The 19,071-nt window shown below is 41.9% G+C and overlaps 1 protein-coding gene across 2 annotated transcripts; it reads right to left on the reverse strand.

Annotated features, from left to right (window-relative positions):
• Positions 1–28: 28 nt before the first annotated feature.
• ift70 (intraflagellar transport 70) lies at positions 29–18,877 on the reverse strand. 2 transcript variants are annotated; one of them, XM_082530688.1, is made up of 20 exons: positions 18,684–18,877; positions 18,255–18,320; positions 17,053–17,262; positions 14,405–14,461; positions 14,140–14,275; positions 13,478–13,582; positions 13,251–13,379; positions 10,619–10,668; positions 9,098–9,250; positions 6,843–6,908; positions 6,659–6,712; positions 5,548–5,613; positions 5,222–5,298; positions 4,903–5,110; positions 4,751–4,798; positions 3,995–4,066; positions 3,159–3,262; positions 2,853–2,931; positions 1,230–1,359; positions 29–575 (listed from the first exon to the last, which is right to left on the reverse strand). In XM_082530688.1, the coding sequence occupies exons 1-20, from the start codon at positions 18,729–18,731 to the stop codon at positions 439–441; spliced, it is 1,995 nt and encodes a 664-aa protein (XP_082386814.1). In that variant the 5' UTR covers positions 18,732–18,877; the 3' UTR covers positions 29–438. The 2 variants fall into 2 exon arrangements, with proteins under 2 accessions (XP_082386814.1, XP_082386815.1); XM_082530689.1 differs by lacking the exon at positions 4,751–4,798.
• Positions 18,878–19,071: the final 194 nt, after the last annotated feature.

Here is a 19,071-nt window from a genome sequence, read left to right on the forward strand (position 1 = left end):
AGGTTGTTTTCCTGGTGAAAACCTTGAGTTAAGTTCTAAAAATATCTTTATTTACTTTAAATCGTATTGTTTTTCACACGTATTTAATCGACAAACAGAGTCGGGAGCAGCGGCTGCAGAGGATCTGCATGAACCGAATGCATGGAGATAAACTTACATTACTATCATCATGTATGTTTATGTTAGTGAAATAAACATAACCAATAAAACTAAAGTCTGTTCTACAAACCGTTGTGTTCATAGTGATGATAAATGCAGCAATGTGATTATATCAGATCTGCTCACTGAGATCACGTCCTTCAGCCAGAAGTGTCCCAGCGCAGAGAAGCCGGACGAAAGCTCCACAGAAACACGTCACTGTGTGCTGACCGTCTTTAAACCGAGTTTCTGTGGAACTTATTAAACTGTCCTAACTCAGCCGGTAACACCTTTGTGATGTCACTTGTTCCAGCCAATCACCTCGTAGAACAGGGCCTTGAGAAGCCGAGCCTCGTAGGTGACGGTGTTCTTGCCGATGTGAATGCGGACCTCCTCCAGAGGCTGCTCGATGATGGCCGGCACCTCCTTCCCATAAACTGCAGGAAAGCAAAGAAAACAGTCGGTCAGAGCATTCGGAGTACAAAATGACTTTTTACCGCAGTACAGGAGGCATCAGCAAGAACATTTAAAATGGAAACACTGCAAACAATTTTACACTCCAGCTAAACAACCTAAAGTCCCAGCGTGACTGTGATGGATCGATCACAGTTTGAATAATGTGCAGTTAAATATCTGTGACGCAGAGGACCAGAAACAGGCAGTAACACCCTGAATGTTTGATAGGTTTCCTGATAATTCACTGGACAAAACTTCAAAAAGTGTGTTTGGATGAGCTTCAGAGGCTCATATCAGCAGGTGGCTGAATCGAACACACGTCAGTGTTCACTGGTTTCTGACTTCTGGACTTATCATAACTCTAAGCATCAACATTAGCTGTTTAAGTTGCCACCATGTTGGTTTCTCAGAGCTGAAGGGGACTGAAGCTGTGGTCAGTGTCTCTTACAGCGGTTTCCAACTGTGTGAAGAGACTAAAGATACTACACTATCACCAAAACGTTAACAATCACTAAAAACTGGGACCCGTACACGAACATTTTAATCTGAAGAAACAGAGTAATCCCATTAATCGTGTCGTCACACCGGTGTGTTCTCGAGATATTTCTGCAGGCGTGTTTGTGACGGCTGCTCACCCTCGCAGTGCTCCAGGAACTGAATGCACTCCTGTACCACGGTGTCCCTCAGCATGACCATGTGTTTGGACATGTTCTCCAGCAGGGACAGGAAACAGCGCTTGGCGTAGAACCATGTGTCCGTCCCCAGCTACACACAAACAGAACAGATTAACAACATATAACCAGACTGAACGCCTCAGCGCCTGCCAGCAGGATTTGTTTTGTGAACATTGTAAGCTGTCGTCGTGACAGTTTAACCACGCAGGACGGTTTCCTGTATAAAATGATCTGAAGTAACCAGAGACGAGAAGCTTGTGTGATGGGCGTGCATCTCGCCAGGTTTCACATTCCTGTCGTGCTCGCTGCTTTCACTGTGGATGCGACTGGATGGTGATTGTTGGAGGGGATGACAGGCTCAGGATGATGGTGTGTGTTCTCAGCTGGATTTTAGTGGACTCAGCTGCAGCTGGACTCCGCTGATGTTGTGACCAAACGGGATCAAAAGGTTCCCAAAAAGAGCAGCTCGGCCTTGGAGAAGGTGCTCCTGCAGGACTGTATTTGTTGTTCAGATATTTTTTAATCCTTGGACACAAAGTCCGAACACTGCAAGTGGGATTACCTGCATTTAATATTAAATTAAGCTAAAGCATGATTAGATTTCATCAGACTGTACAACGAGCTGTAAGTGGAGTCAGATTGCACAGAAACTGCAGATTTATGAATAAAACTAAACCGTGAAGGATGAAATGTTCAGACTGCTTTTGATAAAACTGTCCATGTGCATGGTTCTCTTTTTAAGTCTTAATCTAAAACTACATGCATGAGTCTCTAATCTATAAGCATGAACGTGGACATGGAAGTGAAGAAGACTGTCTGGGTGTTAAGCATATTAAAGAACACTCCATGAAGCTTGTTTGTTCCTGTGCCTCCTGCTGCTCCTGCAGCTGGTGGGGCTGGTTTGGGCCTGGGCCACCAAGCATCCTCACTGTGGCTGTGTTTTTCCATCACAGCCATTAAAGGCTTGCATTGTTATGCTGTGTGTCCTTCCAGTGTTAAATGACACAGAAGTGTGTGGTCTGTACGAGCCCTGCTCGTTTTTGTGTGGGAAAAGGAAAAATCTTCAAATTAAAGAAACAAGATTTGAGTTTTCATTTTTTTCATCCATCTGTAAGAACGATGCCATCCAGCACTGATTTACTCAGTTCAGTCGGTGCTAAGCATTTAGCCCCGGCCCTTACACCACTTACACCAACACCAGGCTCTGATTGGAGGCTCACTCTCCCAACAGATGGCCAATCAGCTGCAGTCCAAGAAGCAGGACTGCGGAGGGAGACTTGAAGTGTTCCTGAGTGGAAGCACAGTCGGCACCTCTTCTCTCACTAAAGCTGATCGCCCGGTTGAATCATCATCGTGATTACAAAAGTACTGGAATCAAAATCTTCTGAGTGTTGTTCACAGTTTGAGGATCTCCAGGGTGACCTGCTTGATTTTCTTTTCTTAGCTGTAGGCACTGGGAGCCAGTCAAACATCAGGGGCATTAAACTGGGCAGTAGGAGACGACGTTGTGGTCAGCCTCGGTGACCCGAAGGTCTCTGTGATCTTTTGTATCTGACTGATACAATTGGTGGAAAAATGGCTGACCTTCTTGTTGTAAGGCTCCAGGCTCTTGATGACACGGGAGATGCCAAAGTCGTAGTTTCCCTTTGCACAGTACAGCGTCCTGAAAGACAAAACACAAGTGTGCAAAGAAGGTTTCACAGAGATGATCTTACTGATGAAAGCAGGACGTTTTTGTTCTTCCTCTCTAACCTTCACATCAGAAATGATACAAAATAAAATACTTAGGACTGATTTCTGATTGCATAGTAACTCCCTTTCATTACAACTGAAGAATACAGTAAATAGCTGCTGACTGTCCCCATAAAGCTCTTCCTGTGTGGGACTCACCCGATGACCAGGTTGACGATGCAGAGGTGAAAGACCTTTTTGTCGGGGTCGTCGTAGGAGATCTGCTCCTCTTCTTTCTCGATCTTCCTCATCAGCTCTTCAGCCTGTTAAACCGGGATGACACGCAGAGATCATCAGTCAGAGAAGTTATGCTGTCCTGTTATTGCAGAGGCTCGATTCTGGGCTTTGCTGCTCTCTCACACCTTTCCTTTCTACTCTCAGACACAACAAAGGCTCCCCCCAAAAAATCATCCATCCTGGACAGTGGAGCTCGAGTTTGGATGAAAGTATCACACAGGGACCTGATCAGACTCCCAGCGGGGAAAGGCTGGAGCTAGCTGTCTGAACTTTCAGGCAGTCTAACAGCACTGCTGGATTTCAACATGTTTCCATGCCCGGCTTTTTGTTAATTCCGTCACCGTCAGTGTGGAGATAAAGTAGTGCCCGCTGTGGCTTTACTGTATAACAAAGAATCAACAGTGACAGTGGCCATCGCAGAGAATGAGTACAATAACCATATGTGTGCATGAGTCTGAACAGATATCCTCTGTGCTCCCTGTCTCTTTAGGAGGACATCCCAGTGGACATTAATCCAATCTTCTATCAGGATATAAATGCTGCTTCATCTTTTTTCTCTACATTGATATATATTAAACTGGAATAGGATAATTGATTTATTTCGTTGACTTCTTTTGTCTCATCTGGTGTGTCTCTGTTTTTTAAAGCAGTGCTTTGCATGAGTTTCATTACTTTCATGTGTGTTATAAACATGTTCTTCTGGATACAAACTATATAGAAACACCTTTGGGCTGACAGTGACCGTGTCTGTACGTTACCTCTTCGTTTTGGCTCGTCATGATGTAGGACACGCACAGGTTGGCTAAGACCACTGCGCTCACGTTCAGGATCTACAGAAGCAAACACCAACATGGATCAGAGGCTTGACCAATGATTTCACAGGAAATCTTTTCAGTCAGCAGCAGAACCTTTAAATTATCCCACTGATGTGAGGTTAAATCTGAACTGGAACATATAAGAAACCTGCAGGTGTTTTCACAGCTATAGTCTGTTTACTCTGGGTTGGTAAACTTGTAGCTTTTTCTCAGGGTTTGATTTCTTTTCTTGTGTCACTACAAACCACATGAGAATGTTCAGTCTACTGATTGGCCAGGTGTGTCTGAGGTGAGAGAAACAAAAGTAAATACAGGAAGAAGGTTCTGCACTACCGCACAGAGCATGGAGAATATTTTAGCTAAAACCTACAACGTACAGCTGGCTTTGGCTCAGATCGAGGATGGATCACATTCACACCATAAAAAAATGCTCTTTGTTCAACACTGGTGCAATTACTGCGTTCACACCTGCACAAACCAAAACGAACCAGAGTTTGAATTGAACAGGTTAAAAACCACCTCTTTGTTGTCCAGTGTTAGTGCGCTCTGTTAAACACTCCAGACCTTCAGCCATGTGACTGTCTGAAGTTGTACAACATCAGAAACAACACTGCAAACCATCACACTAAACAGCGGATTCATGCACAGATAGAAACTGCAGAGGCAGAGAAACAGGTGTTTGGTCTGTTTTTTGTTTACCGATGGTTTGCACTTGCAGGGACACTCTTGTATGTTACACTGCTCCACCTGGACAAAAAGGCACACTGTCAGCTTTTACAGCTGACGTCACACTGTCATCATTTGGTGCCCACAGTTGAACAGGCGGGTAATCATCCGCCCTGAGCACTCACGTTGTCGTAGTGCTTCTTGACGATGGGCTCGTAGAAGCCGATAGCCTCCTTGTACTTGTTCTGCATGAAGAGCACGTGAGCCACGTTCAGCTTCCAGGTGTCGTTATCGTTGCAGTACTCCACCGACTTGCGAAAAATCTTCTCCACCATCTGGAAGTTCTCGCGGTTCCAGTAGATCTTAGCCTGAGCCATGAGGACAACGATGTACCTGTGAAGAGATGCGGCCAATCAGAAAGTAATCCTCTGTTACTGAATTTGCTTTGTTTCCATTGAGGAAATGAAAACACGGCTTAGTGTGTTTATGTTTGCGTGTCCTCACTTTTCCTGCATCAGTTCGAAGTCCTGCACGGCTTTCTTCAGCAGTTCCTCATCTCGAGTCAGCCTGGTTTCCTGCAGCTTGAAGAAGATGAGTGATTCACACAGACATTTTATTTGTATTCAATCCTGTCCTGCAAGAAATCGGCAAGTTCAACTGCAAGCCCCTTTGCAACCAGCCTCCAAACCACGTTTTATAGTTCTGAGTTAACCCACAACGCCACTCCTATAACAAAAGCATGTCTGATATATAACCCCACAAAATAAAATACAGGCAGTGTGAAAATGCTGTGTGCAGTAAGACAGAAAGAGCAGCGTGAGGTAAACAACCTGCTTTGATAGTTTGCGTAGCTGTTCCGCCAGTTTTCCGTTCATCTCTTCAAACTTCCTGAAAGCCTGAAAAAAGAACGCAGGTAATGAAACATGACGGATACTAAAGACACAAAAACAAATCTGATGCTGAACCATCATACTGGTCTTTTCCAGCCGACTGTCATCCACAGCATTAGTTGTGTTTCATTCACAGTGTTGACTGGTTAGCTCAGCAGGTTAACGTACTATGGTTCATGTTTCTAGCACTCCAATAACGAGTACTATTTTGTAATTTCATCCTTCTATACACTCTCTGCCGATTGTCCAGGTCTGGATTGTGGCAGCAGCAGTCTAAGCATAGGTGTTAAGACCCCCCCCCTCCCAGCCATCTCCTCCAGTTCTTCTAGGAGGCTGGTTAAGTGTTCCTAAGCAAGCCAAATTACAAAACCTCTCTAGAGTGTCCTGGTTCTGCTCTGGGGTCTCCTCCCAGTTAGATATCCCTGAAGCACCTAGAGAGGGTCCAGGAGTCATCCTATTCAGAGGCCTGAATCACCTTGACTGACTCCTTTCGATGTGGAGCAGCAGCTCAACTGAATGACTGAGATCCTCATCCAATCTATGGCTGAGTCGAGAAACCCCTCAGAGGAAGCGGATGTGTCTTCAATGCTGCTTTCAGTCAAAACGCAGAGCTCGTGGTGAGGGAACGTAGACTGAGCCATAAAGAGTTCCTCTTTACCACAACGGACCGCTACAACGTCCTCATTGGTCCATCTGTCAGTCTCGTCTCACTTGTGAACACCCTCACATAACTGAAACTCCTTCCCCGTCCTGGAGTCTGCACTCTCTTTGTTTTCCAGCTCAGGTGTAAAGGTACTAATTCTCATTTCAACCACTTCACTAAAATGATCTGTTTCATTTACAGTCATTACAAAGAGACTCAGAAAAATCTTGCACATGAATCCAAGTCCAAGCTGGAAGTCGACATTTCAATGAGAACAGTTTAAACAGAGCTTAAATATATTTTTCGGCCGTGAAACTTTCATATCATGTGGACATTTGGTTGATTTTATACAGATCATTAAAAATAGCTTCCTATTGTTAATAAGGTGTCAGGTGTTTTGTACCGTACCTCCTCTGGTGCCGTCTGGCAGGTCAACAAAGCATCAAGAAACTCGTACATGTACTGAAAAAGAAAAAGAAACAGATGACTGTTTTTGTTATTACTAGTCATATTTGTGCAGACGACACTACACCAGATGTGCTAATTAGAATAAAATCAACTGGCTGGTCTCTTGAGGATGCTCGTTACTCACCGGGGAGAGGAACTTGTAGGTGAGATGTGCGTTTTCTGCCAGGACATCAGCTGCCAGGTCAAAGTACTGTGAGAAGTCCAGCAGAGAAGTTAATGCCATCTTAATGAAAGACTTGCAGCTCTTTGTTTTCAGCTCTTTCCACTGGAACTCACACCACATGAGTCCAAATCCCTTTGCAAACAGTGTTACTCCCTGCGTGGATGCTCACTGGTGGAAACTGCTGACATGCTACAGAGAGGCGTCGTGGTGTTTATGGAGAACGGCGATAAATCTCTGAATAATGAGGTCAGCGTGAGCGCTGTCAGGGAGAGGAGCTGTTCAGCGTTTATAGGGCTGCCAATTAAAACTAACTGTATGGAAATTTTTAATTTACTGAGGAAAAATAAAGAAAAAACATAGAAATTAATTGTAAAACTGTGTTTTTGGAGCAGTAGATCTGAATATTGATGCTTAAAGTCAGAAATTCTTTATCTGTCTTATTTAAACTGGCACGGTGGCAGATGCTTTTGTGAAAGATGTTTTCTTGATTAATTTCTTGTGAGATTTATTTTTGTGTCTTTTATGGTTCAGTGTCTACTTTTCTTTATCTTTGTTTTTTCTTCTGTCTTATTTTGGTAATCTGCAGCAGCTACTTCCTGTCGCCTCTGTAATTTTCTGCCACACCCTGATAAATTTCAGCTGTGTCTTCTTCTTCTCAGTTTTTGGTTATTCCACCTGGCTTCCCTCCTCGTGCTCCTTTGTGTTTCTGAGATTCCTGCGTTGTTTGGCCACGTGGATGTTTTTTAAAATGTTTTTTTTCTGAACCTTTGTGAGCTAAAACTGCTTGTTTCAGTTACCTAATTACCTGAACTAATCTGAGCTGTTACGAGCCTTTAAAGCCACGGTGGAGTGGGACAAATTATTTCCCACAGTGTTTGCTGGATCACAGCAAAAGCCTGTCTGATAGTCCAAATAGCGCTGAATACAGCACGTTTCATATTGATGTTATTGGTTATTGGTAACTTTATTGTCCCTAACGGGAAATTGATTTGCAGTATGTCCGTACAAACAAACAGACAACCAACACATCACATACACACTCCAATATAATATAATATAATATAATATAATATAATATAATATAAGCCTGAGAAAACAACCTAGATTTTTCATCAAAAAAGTGCAGTGTGCAATGGCAACAACACTTATGGTTTAGTGTTATTAACTATGATAATAGCAGCAGGTACAAAAGACAATCTATGTCTCTGTCTTCACTGCAGGCACTCTATAACGACGACCTGATGGAAGCAGTTGAAAATCATTAAAGAGAGGATGATCTGTTAAGTCTGGTCTTATTATTCAGGGACATATTACCGTACCAAGCAATGATACAGAAAGTTAAAACAGATTCAATAAAACTTTTATAAAAAATCATTTCAGATGAAACATTGAAACCTCTCAACCTCCTTAAAAAGTCTTTGTTGAACCTTTTTCACTGTAGCAGCAACATGTGACTCAAAGGACAGAGCCTTATCAAGAACAACCCCCAAATAACTGTCCACCAGTTCAATGGCTGCACCATTTACCACTGTTAGTGCAGGATGGGGGGATGTCTTCCTGAAGTCAATAACCATGTCCTTGGTTTTCAAGGTGTTGATCATTAAGAAGGACTGATCACACCACGAAACAAACTCATCCACAACAGGCCCATGGGAATCCTCTTCACCATGAAGGAGGCTTACAATGACTATGTCGTCTGCATATGTGTTTCTATAGCAGAATAAAAGTCTTCAGCAGGTTTGCTACAGCAACAGGAACAATTACCAGGATCCCATTGTTCTAATTTCTATGCACATATTTTTGCTTTTATTCAAATGTACTTTTTACTGAGCCTCTTAGCTCATCATCTGTCTGAAACACAAGCTGTTTTTAGTGCCGTTTAAGACAACCTGCTGACTGACCCTCAGAAACACCGGGTTATAAAAGCAGCTGCATGTGATGATCACAGTAAGGAAATATACCGTCACAGGCATCACGCAGGGCCAAGACTAGAGTGTTTGAAGCAGCCTGAGCTTCTGGCCCACAGGGAGTACTTGTACATACGCTACACTGACTTTATCAGACACTTTGCTTATGTTTAATATGAACATCCACCGCTGGAACATGAGATACATGACAGAAAATCAAGAAAAGCATCTTTGACCTGACGTTTAGCAGGTCAGTGGGAGTCTTTGCTGCTGTAGTTGGTCTCCTTCAGATAAAATACTGCTGCTTACCTCGTGTTTGCAGTAGAGCAGCAGCAGGTTTCCAAAGGTGACGGGGGGGAAGGAGGGCTGCTGCAGGAGGAAGGCCAGCTTCTCGAAGCCCTCCGACGGCTTCGTGTCCATGTTCAACAGAGCCTGGTTGTGGAGTGTCACTGGGTCCAGTTCCTGTAAAAGTAGACATAATATAGGAGATGAAGTACATAATACTGCACTGAGTGTACAAGAATAACTGCACTTTTTCGAATTGAAGCGGGGCTGATTGCTTTTATAATGAACCACATAAAACTAGTTGTACAGACTTCAACAGAAATACAAACTTTCATCGTTTGTGAGTTTTCAGTTGCTCATTTTGTTCTTTTTTATTGTTAGTGTATAAAAGAGGCACAGCTGGAGGGAGAAGGACTCTTTGAACAGCCTGTTTAAATTCTTGTTTCAGTTTCTAAAGATGAAGAAGCTTTTTCTCCTTCACTGTTTCTGTGTATGAGCAAAAACACCAGGTCTGGAAACGGTCACTTTGCTCCTCGTGGTGAATTTAATTAAAAGTGTCCGAGACTATAAAAATGTCACGAGCACCGTTACACCTGAGATCATGAAAAACTGCTGTGGCTACAACAGAACAGTTTATGATGATGTCAAACATCATATTTAATTGACATCATTTAAAATGATGCTCAGAGTCGAGGATGGCTCATTCTGTTAGACGGTGTTTGTCTCGTCTCCTCTCTCTTCGTATCTCCTCCTCACCTCCTCTGCTCACATCTCACGTGGGAGGGACGAAGGAGGGTGAGCACCCTGATCCTCCCTTTGTCATATTAGGAACAGAGACATCCTTTAAACTGGCACACTGAGACTGAGCTGCAGGTCACAGTCAGGAGGACAGAAGAGACAAGGAGCCACAGGTTAGAGAAAAAAGCCCCCCGCCCAATGAGTGGTTGTCTATAGTGATAAACAGTAAAATGATGGTGTTTACGTTCTGTTCTACCGATTATTTAATTCACAAAAAACAAACACTTTAAATCATATAAATGACTAGAATAAGAGTGTATTTTTTACACTCTGGATCCATTTCATTTGAGTGTTGCTGCTGTGGTCCCATTAATTTCAGCCTGTAAAAAATTTAGGTAAAACTTCACTTCCTAGTATTTCTGACTCAGTGCACTTTGCATGGATTTCCACTAGGGGGCACTAGTTGTTCATAAGCCATGACTCAGAGGCAGTGACAGGCTGGACCAAGGACAGTGTCCCATCTGTACATTAATTTTAAATAAGTCATGTTAGGATGATAAAAATACCATCATTACCTCCATGTAAGCCTTCACACCTACGTCTCCATTCTAATCTTGAATTAATCTCTGTTATCTACAGGCTGTCAGGCTCAGCGAGCCCAGGCAGCCTTAATTCAGACAACTACTGAATAACAACACAGAGTCATTCGTTTCCTTCCTTTCGATTGAAGTCTTCACCCTAACAGTAATGATTTTGTGTTCATGGGGGCCTCCAAACGTGATTGTGCAAACAGTTTCATGTCCTTACCTCATCTGATCTCGGGGGCATGTCTGTCAGAGCCTCCTGAGCTGTTTTCACTGCAGGAATCCACATGGAACACAACAGAGAAGAAATCAGGTCGTTTCAGTGCACATAGAGGTTTTTTTCTGAGAAATTTCTCTTTGAGAGATGAACTTTATGAACCTGGGAAACTTAAACAGCGCAGAGTCTTGAAAACCTCATAAGGAAAATCGATAATCATCATCTGCAGGCGCCCCGTGGAACTGTTTTCAGATGTACTGAGTCAATTCCTCAAACATGAGCAAAGCTGATTTTCATCCTCACTCTCTCTCCCTACCTACCTGTCATTTAACGCTCAATATCTAATAAAATCAAAACTGTAACACATGCCACAAAGCATTTACAGTTTTTCTACAAAAGGTTTTTCTGGAAAACAAAGTTCTGATCACTTCTTATTGGACTAAAAGTATCCCACTGGTCCTCTGGGCTTATTGTTAGGTTCTACCTACCCCTTTAAAAGGATTTTCTCCTGTTTGGCACTCCCAGCTGGAAATCTTTTAACAAAAACCTGTAAGGCTGACAAGTAACGTCTAGTTTCTGAAACTAGGAGTGTTTAGACTAACCCTAACCCTCTCTCACAGTGGTTTTCCGGTGACCTGGTGGCTCTTATTTGGGGTTCATATCTTCCTGAAACACACTTCAACACGCAGACAGCAGAAGCCTGAGATCAAATCAGCACCAGTGGTGTTGATGAGGTTAATAAGAAATGTCCAATATAGCCAAAACGTGCTCGGGATGTCCCCTAAAAACGTTTCTGAGCTCATCCCTGCAGGCTGGGTTCAGCACATCTTTCCATCCGTTTCATGCAGCAGGTGACGCGACTCTCCGTCCGTCTGACAGAGCCGGCCGTTTGATGTGGGCTTCCTTCCTGCATGTCGTCCTCTGATCACTGTTCTTTAAAGCTTTGGTCTGATAATGTGTCAGAGGGTGGAGAAAGAAAGGACTACAACCCTGCTTTTGAAGATTAAAGGAAGCTTTGCAAGTTCTCTTGCAGCCGATTTTCATCTCTTTCTATCGGTTTCTGTTCCTCTTATGAACAGGGAAAAGTTTACGGCTGTGACCTGGTTTAGGACACAAGCACTGAGCCTGCAGTCAAGTAAGAAAACACAGTCCCAACACATACATCAGTTAAAAATTCAAAGGACTGAAAAAGACCCAGGTCATCAACACTGACAGGTTCAAGGTTCGAGTCCCTTGGTTCTAACCTTTTTGGCAAACAAAGTTAAACGCTCACTTTTTGCATTGAATGTAAAAGTGTACAAGCTCCTTCAAAGGCTTTTTCAGTGTGTTTAATCACATGCATACGTTTTGCTTTAGCTTGCTTAAAGTAGTACCTGATGCTTAACAGACAGACTGAAACTGCACTTTGTTAATGTTATTACAGATGCTCTGAATAGGAGAATCTGGTGTGCAGTTGTTGTGTCCATGGTCATTTATTCATTGCTTTGCAGAGTATTTTTTGATGAATAAATGACCATGGCATGTTGCGTCTTTCACAAAATTTCTTAAGGTCTAAAACATTAAGGAGCCCTGGCCACCAGACTCACCTCAGTGGAAACTTCTGGATTTGTTTCTTGTCGCAGACGCTGTTTTTTCTGCACTGGTGAGGTTTTACACATGTGAAACCACAACGAGCGTAAACAGTTTTACAGGCTTCTTCTTGATAATTGCGGCCTATGCAAAAATATTTTTAGGCTACAGGGTAAATATCAAATTTTTTTTTATTTTTAGTTTCTTTCTTCTCTTGGTGTTCAGGAAGGGTTCTCCGGGGCTTTTGAAGGACATTCAAAGCTCGTCTTTGTTTCATTCTCTGCATCAATAATGTTGAGTTTCGGGCTCTGGGGAGGCCAATCCAGGACTGATGGTTTCTATCCATTTATGCTTTTACTGCATTGGCAGTAAATCAAACTATTGGCAATCAGACACTTATCTTTGCTGCATTTCTTGTTTCTTGTCCAAATAAGAACTTTGAAAGACCTTCAGAAAGCTGGAGAACTATTGTTCAAGAGGACTTAAAAAATACAAGTCTGGCTCATTTGAATCAAAATATAAAGTAATGAGGGATGGTTCAAGACTTTAATCATTTATTCATTATTTACTACAGTTATTATTAACTTTAACCGCCTGCGGACTGATATCTATGTGACTGAGCAAAACTTTGTGATAGCTAGCTAACGTCGGCTTGTTGTTCTCCTCACTGTGACCTAAAACCAGCGATTAATCCACCAGGAAAGTGTTTACTGTGGTTGAGGGGAAGGTTTAAGGAGCTTTTACGATGGCTTTTCTTATCAGACCCAGGACCCACATCCATCCTTTATAATGTAAACAGTGAGAAACAGCCGCTAACGTCAGGTTAGTCAAACTAAAGACCAGCTCTCAGCACACCCATGCGTCTTCACAGAGGATTTAGATAGCTATGATTGGCCACAGCATGGATAGGTTTGTGATGTTCCTCAGCTCTTGTGTGGTTGGTGTCTGAATACTGACTGTGGTTCACTTTACAGCCACAGTTGTCATCAATACTGTTTTTTTACGCGGGCTCGTCTGCCACCTCACTACCTCTCTAAGTGACGTGTTGGAAACAGATGGAGGTTCTTACAGTTCTTCAGCTCGTAATTGATTGCAGCTTTGAGGTTAAAAGCTTCGATCAGGGCCGACTGATGCAGGACCAGCGTGTTTCCCACGCTGTGGATGTCGATGCCTTCGGTCGTCATCCCGACACTCAGCTCTGGTACGCAGAAAAAAAACAACCCTCATGCTGATGACAAAAACATGATCTAAAAATAATAAATATCTAAAAGAGGAGAAAATCACAGCTATTTTTACCTGGATGTTCCTTGATTCCACGGTCTATGATCTCTCCGATATACTTGAGGGCCTGATTGTGGTTCTTCAGGCTGTAATAAGTCAGGGCGATGTTGTAGGACAACGCTGAAAATAAGAGACAAAAATGACACAAAAACCCAGAGGTGTACAATCATTTTATCTTAATCAATTTTATTTAAATGTATGATGAATTCAAGTCATGTCCAGTTTTTGTTCTGGTTCTTTTTGTTTAACAGAAATAGAAACTCATCTCATCTGCAAATATTTTCGGTTAACCTGAAAAATAAACCCTTTCCACTGTAAAAAGTAGTGCGGAGTTGATTACAAAAAACCCAGAGACAGCTGATATTCTCCCACAGACTGTGGATTCTCCCACAGACTGTGGATTCTCCCAACGCCACCAACTATAAGAAATGAAGGACAAGATTATTTCTGCAGGAGGAGCTGTTTGGGTCAACATTGCTTTTTTATAGAGATGGAGCAGATGAAGATATGTTACTGGACCGTCCTTCCAGCGGTTAGACAGCGTCGTCTTATTGGCTGTTACGGGTGAATATTTTTGGGTTTCCAGAAACACTCCAGTGACAGTAAATAAATTGTCTTTTGATTTCAGGTCAGTGCATAGAGAACAGCTTACTGAATGTGTGTTTTTAACTGATCACCTGGCACGTATCCCAGCACTTGCATGGCAGACATGAACTTCCTGCAGGCCTCCTCATACTTGCCGTCCTGGTAAAGCAAACAGCCCATATTGTAGACGTAGTCCGGGTCGTCCGGCGGCAGCTGCTCCAACAGCGACTACAAAAACACAACAGAAAGTGACGCTAATGAAGGTGTGTCTGGCTGTGCATAATAAGGATTAATCTGATGCTATACTGAGCAGAAATGGTATTGTGTGTTAACAGATGACGTGTTAAAGCTCCTCACCTTGGCAGCGGAATAATCTTCCTCACAATATTTAATGCAGGCCTGCAGCTTGACCATCTGTGCCAGAGAGAGACAATAAACCGAAGGTAAAACAGGGACACGGCAACAGCAGCCAAGTGCTAATTTTAATATGGGGCCAAAAAAAAAGAGCCAGTACAAAGTGTAATCTGTAATGCAAACTGTCATCCATAACCATTTTTATGAGCTTCTTTTCCCACATTTGGACCTTTTCTCCAAAACCTCTGAACTTTTCTTCTTGATATTATCACAAGGACAAAACAAGCTTAACCCTCTGAACCCCAGAAAGCTTCTAGATGATACTTTTACTCTGGTCTAATTTTTACAACAGCGCAATAGCTCCACTGAAGGTATGTCACAAACCGTCCACGGGCAAAGGAAGGGAGGATAGAGTGGGTCATCAGAATAAAAATAATTCACATAACAGGACGGCAAAAGGTTTTGTTGTAAATTTGTAAATTTATAAGAGAAATCTAACCCAGTTACAGTTAAATGTATGAAAATTTGTCACCAGCTTTCATCATCAATGTTTCCATTTTTTTCTTGTAGGTTTTAGTTTTTTATAAATAGGAGATCAGGAGATTTTTTCTTGCAAATTTACAAATTTAAACTTGAAATTTCTGTGTCTGTAAAATATATTTGGGAGTATGTGTGCGAATAAAAATATAGATTCAGCCCCAGCAAATGGCTAAATTGTCGTTACGTGACTATGGCTCCTAGCCGACTCAGTCTTAGCTTCTCGGGACTGTTTAGCGAAAACGATGTATTTTTGCTTTAAAAGTGACACGCTGATTAAATTAATTTTCATAAAATGCCACATTATTAGGCATAGATTATAGATTAGCCTTCATTCTCTGCCTTGGCAGAAGTTTGTCTTGGACAAGTCAGAGAGACGCGCCACATAAAACAGCGTTTATGATGCTGTTTTAAATTCATACACACAAACACACACTCGTAGCTTGACTTATTATCATTCAATGATTTATAATGGTGCTAAAGAAAATTTGCACTGATTAACTTACAAGTTGTTACCCTGCACCTTTTCAACAGCGTATTAGAGCCACTGAAGGTACAATCAGGGCATCGACTCTTGTGATTTATATCTTTGGTGATTTTCAGAACCTGCTTTATCACTGACGCTTCAAATATCTCCTGGAGGAAGATGGAGGGAGCATGCTAACTATCTCTTTAGACCAAACTTTGAATTTGATTTAATTAGATGTCATTATACTCAATTTTCCCTGAATTAGACCTTTGGAAAGCTAAAAATCGATGACGGAATAGCCAAGGAGGTAATGTTTTTGGTAGCATTTGCATGCGTCTGTAAACACGACAGCTTTTGAATAAATTCTAATAAAACTTTGTAGGGGTGTAAAGTGGAGTCATGTTAACAATCCATTAAAATTTGGCTTACACCCACTGAGGTTGTCAAGGTCAACTTCATGATTTATTGGTCTAATATCATTATAAACATAATATCACATCTGACCTCTGACCTTTTCTTCAAGGTTAAAAGTTTGATCCGAAAGTCAAAGTTCTTCCATGTTTCTCATTGCCATTGTTCATACTGACAACAGCAAGACATTTGTGAGGATTCTAAATATCACGTTACTTTGGACCTCTGACCTCATTTTCATGGTCAAACTTGTCAAATCTCTTTTATGTGCAGAATTATGCTTAAAATTCTACTTCCTTTGTTTGTATTGGTAACAGTTAGGAAGTGATTCTGGTGTACGGGGATTCTAAATATCACATTAGAGTTTGCATCCAAATATCATGACACAGCTACTCTGACCTCACTTTTACATTTCACATCTGCGTTTCTTTCAAATTGACCCCAAATGCGATATATCTTTAAATAAAGTATTGTCAGGAGAAAGAGAATGAGCTGTTAGGAACACAGAGTTATATTACTGTAGTAATATTACACAATAAGATCAAGTAATTAATTTCAGGTACTTACAAATCTGTACCTATAATTCATTGCCGAGTCCTTTAGTGTAATCAAAATAAACGTCTTTCATGATACCTGTATCTAGTTTTTACTGCACTACAAACTTCCTAAAGTCTTTAAGTTCTTAAAGTAGATTTAAAAGAACAAAGAATACAAAATGTATCTTCAGAGTAAATATCACCCAGAGAGTGAGCTGCCTTGACGCAGGTTTGTGTGCTCTGAGTGCTTCTTGTTGCATCTGTTTTTACACCTTCTGGTTTTGATGGATGGTGTTATTTTTGTGATTTTTTTTGTAAAACCAGACACTTTTTCTGGTTTGGGGGTTCAGAGGGTTGACTCTGATGCACAGGCTGCCTTCTTGTAACTTTGATAAAAAGTGTGGCCCTTGTTGCTGAATTACAAACATTTTTGTTTGCCTTTGTTCATTTATTGTGCATTTATGGGCCATATGCATTCGCTAGAACACGTCTGGTGAACAAATGTTCCTCGTGATGGAGATCATCTAACAGATGGTGTTAAAACAATTCTGTACAAATAAAGTGGAATTGTTCATAAACTGACAAATTTGATGCAATGATGAAACACCTGGACCACAACACTTCCAGCTCTTCGTTTATTTATTTAAATGACACACACATGCACACACAGCTGGGCTCAGTGTGTGTGTGTGTTGTACCTTGGTTTGGCTGCTGGGGTTGTCGAGTGCAAATGAAGCCTTGGTGGCCTCGGGATAAGCACCAGCTTTGTACAGGGACTGGGCGTAGTACACTTTGTACTCCTCCACCTCCGGGTGCAGCTGCGTGAGCTGCTCGTAGCACTCGGCGGCGTTGGTGAAGTCCTGGATGTGATAGTAGCAGAAACCAAGCAGAGACAGCGCCGCCCTGGACTGAGACACAGGTGAAAGGAGGAGAGAGTGACCAGCTGAGGCACATCTGTAGAGAAAAACACACAGCTCACCTGAGGATGTCTGAGCACAAAATGCAGACATCTTCAGCCCACCAGGGTTCCTGCTGCATTTTAAGATGTTCTTTTCTGTATTTTAAAAACCGTTTCCTTTTTAAGATCTCAATAAATAAAAATTAAGAAAGAACAAAACTGCAGGGATAGTTCAGTAGGTAGAGTAGTGGCCCCATGATCGGAAGGTCGGGGGTTCGACTCCACTGAACGGCTACCCTGAGGTACCCCTGAGCAAGGTACCGTCCCTACACACTGCTCCCCGGGCGCTGCATTGGTGGCTGCCCACTGCTTCACTGGGTGAATGGGTTAAATGCAGAGGAACTATTTCCCCATGGGGACTAACACGCACACTTTACTTTACACTTTACAAAGCTGAAAACAATGTCTTGCAGCAGTGCAGTAATCCCTACAACTGAAAGTGTGCCAGATTTACTGAGGTGCAATATGCAAAAATGCACTTACAATGTGCTAATTTAAAAAGAAAGATGTAGCCAGTTTATTTCAGTCATAATGAAAGAAACGTACTGAGAGCAGAGCAAATTAGAAGGGAAAAAATGAGTGACTCAGATGAGGGAGCGAATAATTTACTACCCAAAGTAATATAGTTTCATCACAGTAACAGTGAAGCAATTCAGATCAATGACAAGACACTATAATAAAATTAATCTTATGGATCCAATGATGAAGTCTTGAAAATGAGCCCCATTAATTGCTGTATTTGGACAAACATGTATGTAATAGCTTTCCACACCAAAAAAAGCCCATGTAACAAACAAACAAGAAAATCAAGTTGTAATGTTTCAGAGCTCTCTGTGTGCACTGTTGAGTAGAGACAGGAAGAGAGAGAGGATTACTGTTTCTTTAAGTCTTATATCGCGGGTTGCATATCTCCTTTCCCCCCTTGAAGATTGGCAGACTTACCTTGGTGTGTTTTTGGAGCTGGCCGTTCAGGATGTGAATGGCATCCACATACTGACCATCTTTAATCTACAACGCAGACACATATTTATTGGGAAAAGCTTGAGTATGTAGACTGATTAACACTCGCTCTCTTTATCCAATCACTTGTAGTAAACTACAAGGACGGGAGCGATAAGAACTTCAAAGATTAACCACCGGTACAAACCTACAAACACTGCAGTTTACATTTTCTCTGTTTATTATAAGTTTAAACTTAAGCCGAATTTACGGAAAGTGCATCTCAATTCCAGAAAAATATAATTCGTCTTGGATAAGTACTTCATTAAGAATGAAACACTAAAATAAACGATTTGTGAATGGAGTTTGGTTCACGCTGTGTAGCTGTTAGCTCAACAAGCTAAGAACCCTAACTAATTGGCGTATTCTCACCAGTTTGTAGATCGTAGCCGTGTACTCTCCGTCTTTTATAGCAGTCATTGCTTCAAATCTGCACTCTCATCAAACAGACACTACTTGTGGCTTCGGGTTTTCCCATAATCTGGGTCGTAGCATTTAGCTAGCTTCTGCTTGGCGAAGCACGGAGAGCATAGGAGCTGTTACTTAGCAACGGAGGAGAGCGGAAAGGGACATTTGCCTGGCGTATGTAACAGCCAATCACCTTACAGTTTGAACGTATTTTTTTTCTAGAACCTTTATTTACTTGTTGGACAAAGACAATCACCGTCCCGTAGAAAATATAAAACTTTCCTGCTGTCTTTAAGTTTCTTTCTTTCTTTCTTTCTGTGGCATTTTTATAGTGTTTAAATTCATTTGCAGC

Source organism: Aulonocara stuartgranti (genome assembly GCF_965226115.1).
Source record: "Aulonocara stuartgranti genome assembly, chromosome: 4".
Taxonomy (NCBI): Eukaryota; Metazoa; Chordata; class Actinopteri; order Cichliformes; family Cichlidae; genus Aulonocara; species Aulonocara stuartgranti.

Bases quoted from the DNA above. Each gene is read 5' to 3' on its own strand.
- ift70 (XM_082530688.1), bottom strand. From the start codon at position 18,731: ATGACTGCTATAAAAGACGGAGAGTACACGGCTACGATCTACAAACTG. The intron at 6,713-6,842 runs GTGAGTAACGAG...TTTCTTTTTCAG, and splicing joins CCTACAAGTTCCTCTCCCCG to TACATGTACGAGTTTCTTGA. The intron at 5,111-5,221 runs GTGAGGACACGC...ATCTCTTCACAG, and splicing joins TTCGAACTGATGCAGGAAAA to GTACATCGTTGTCCTCATGG.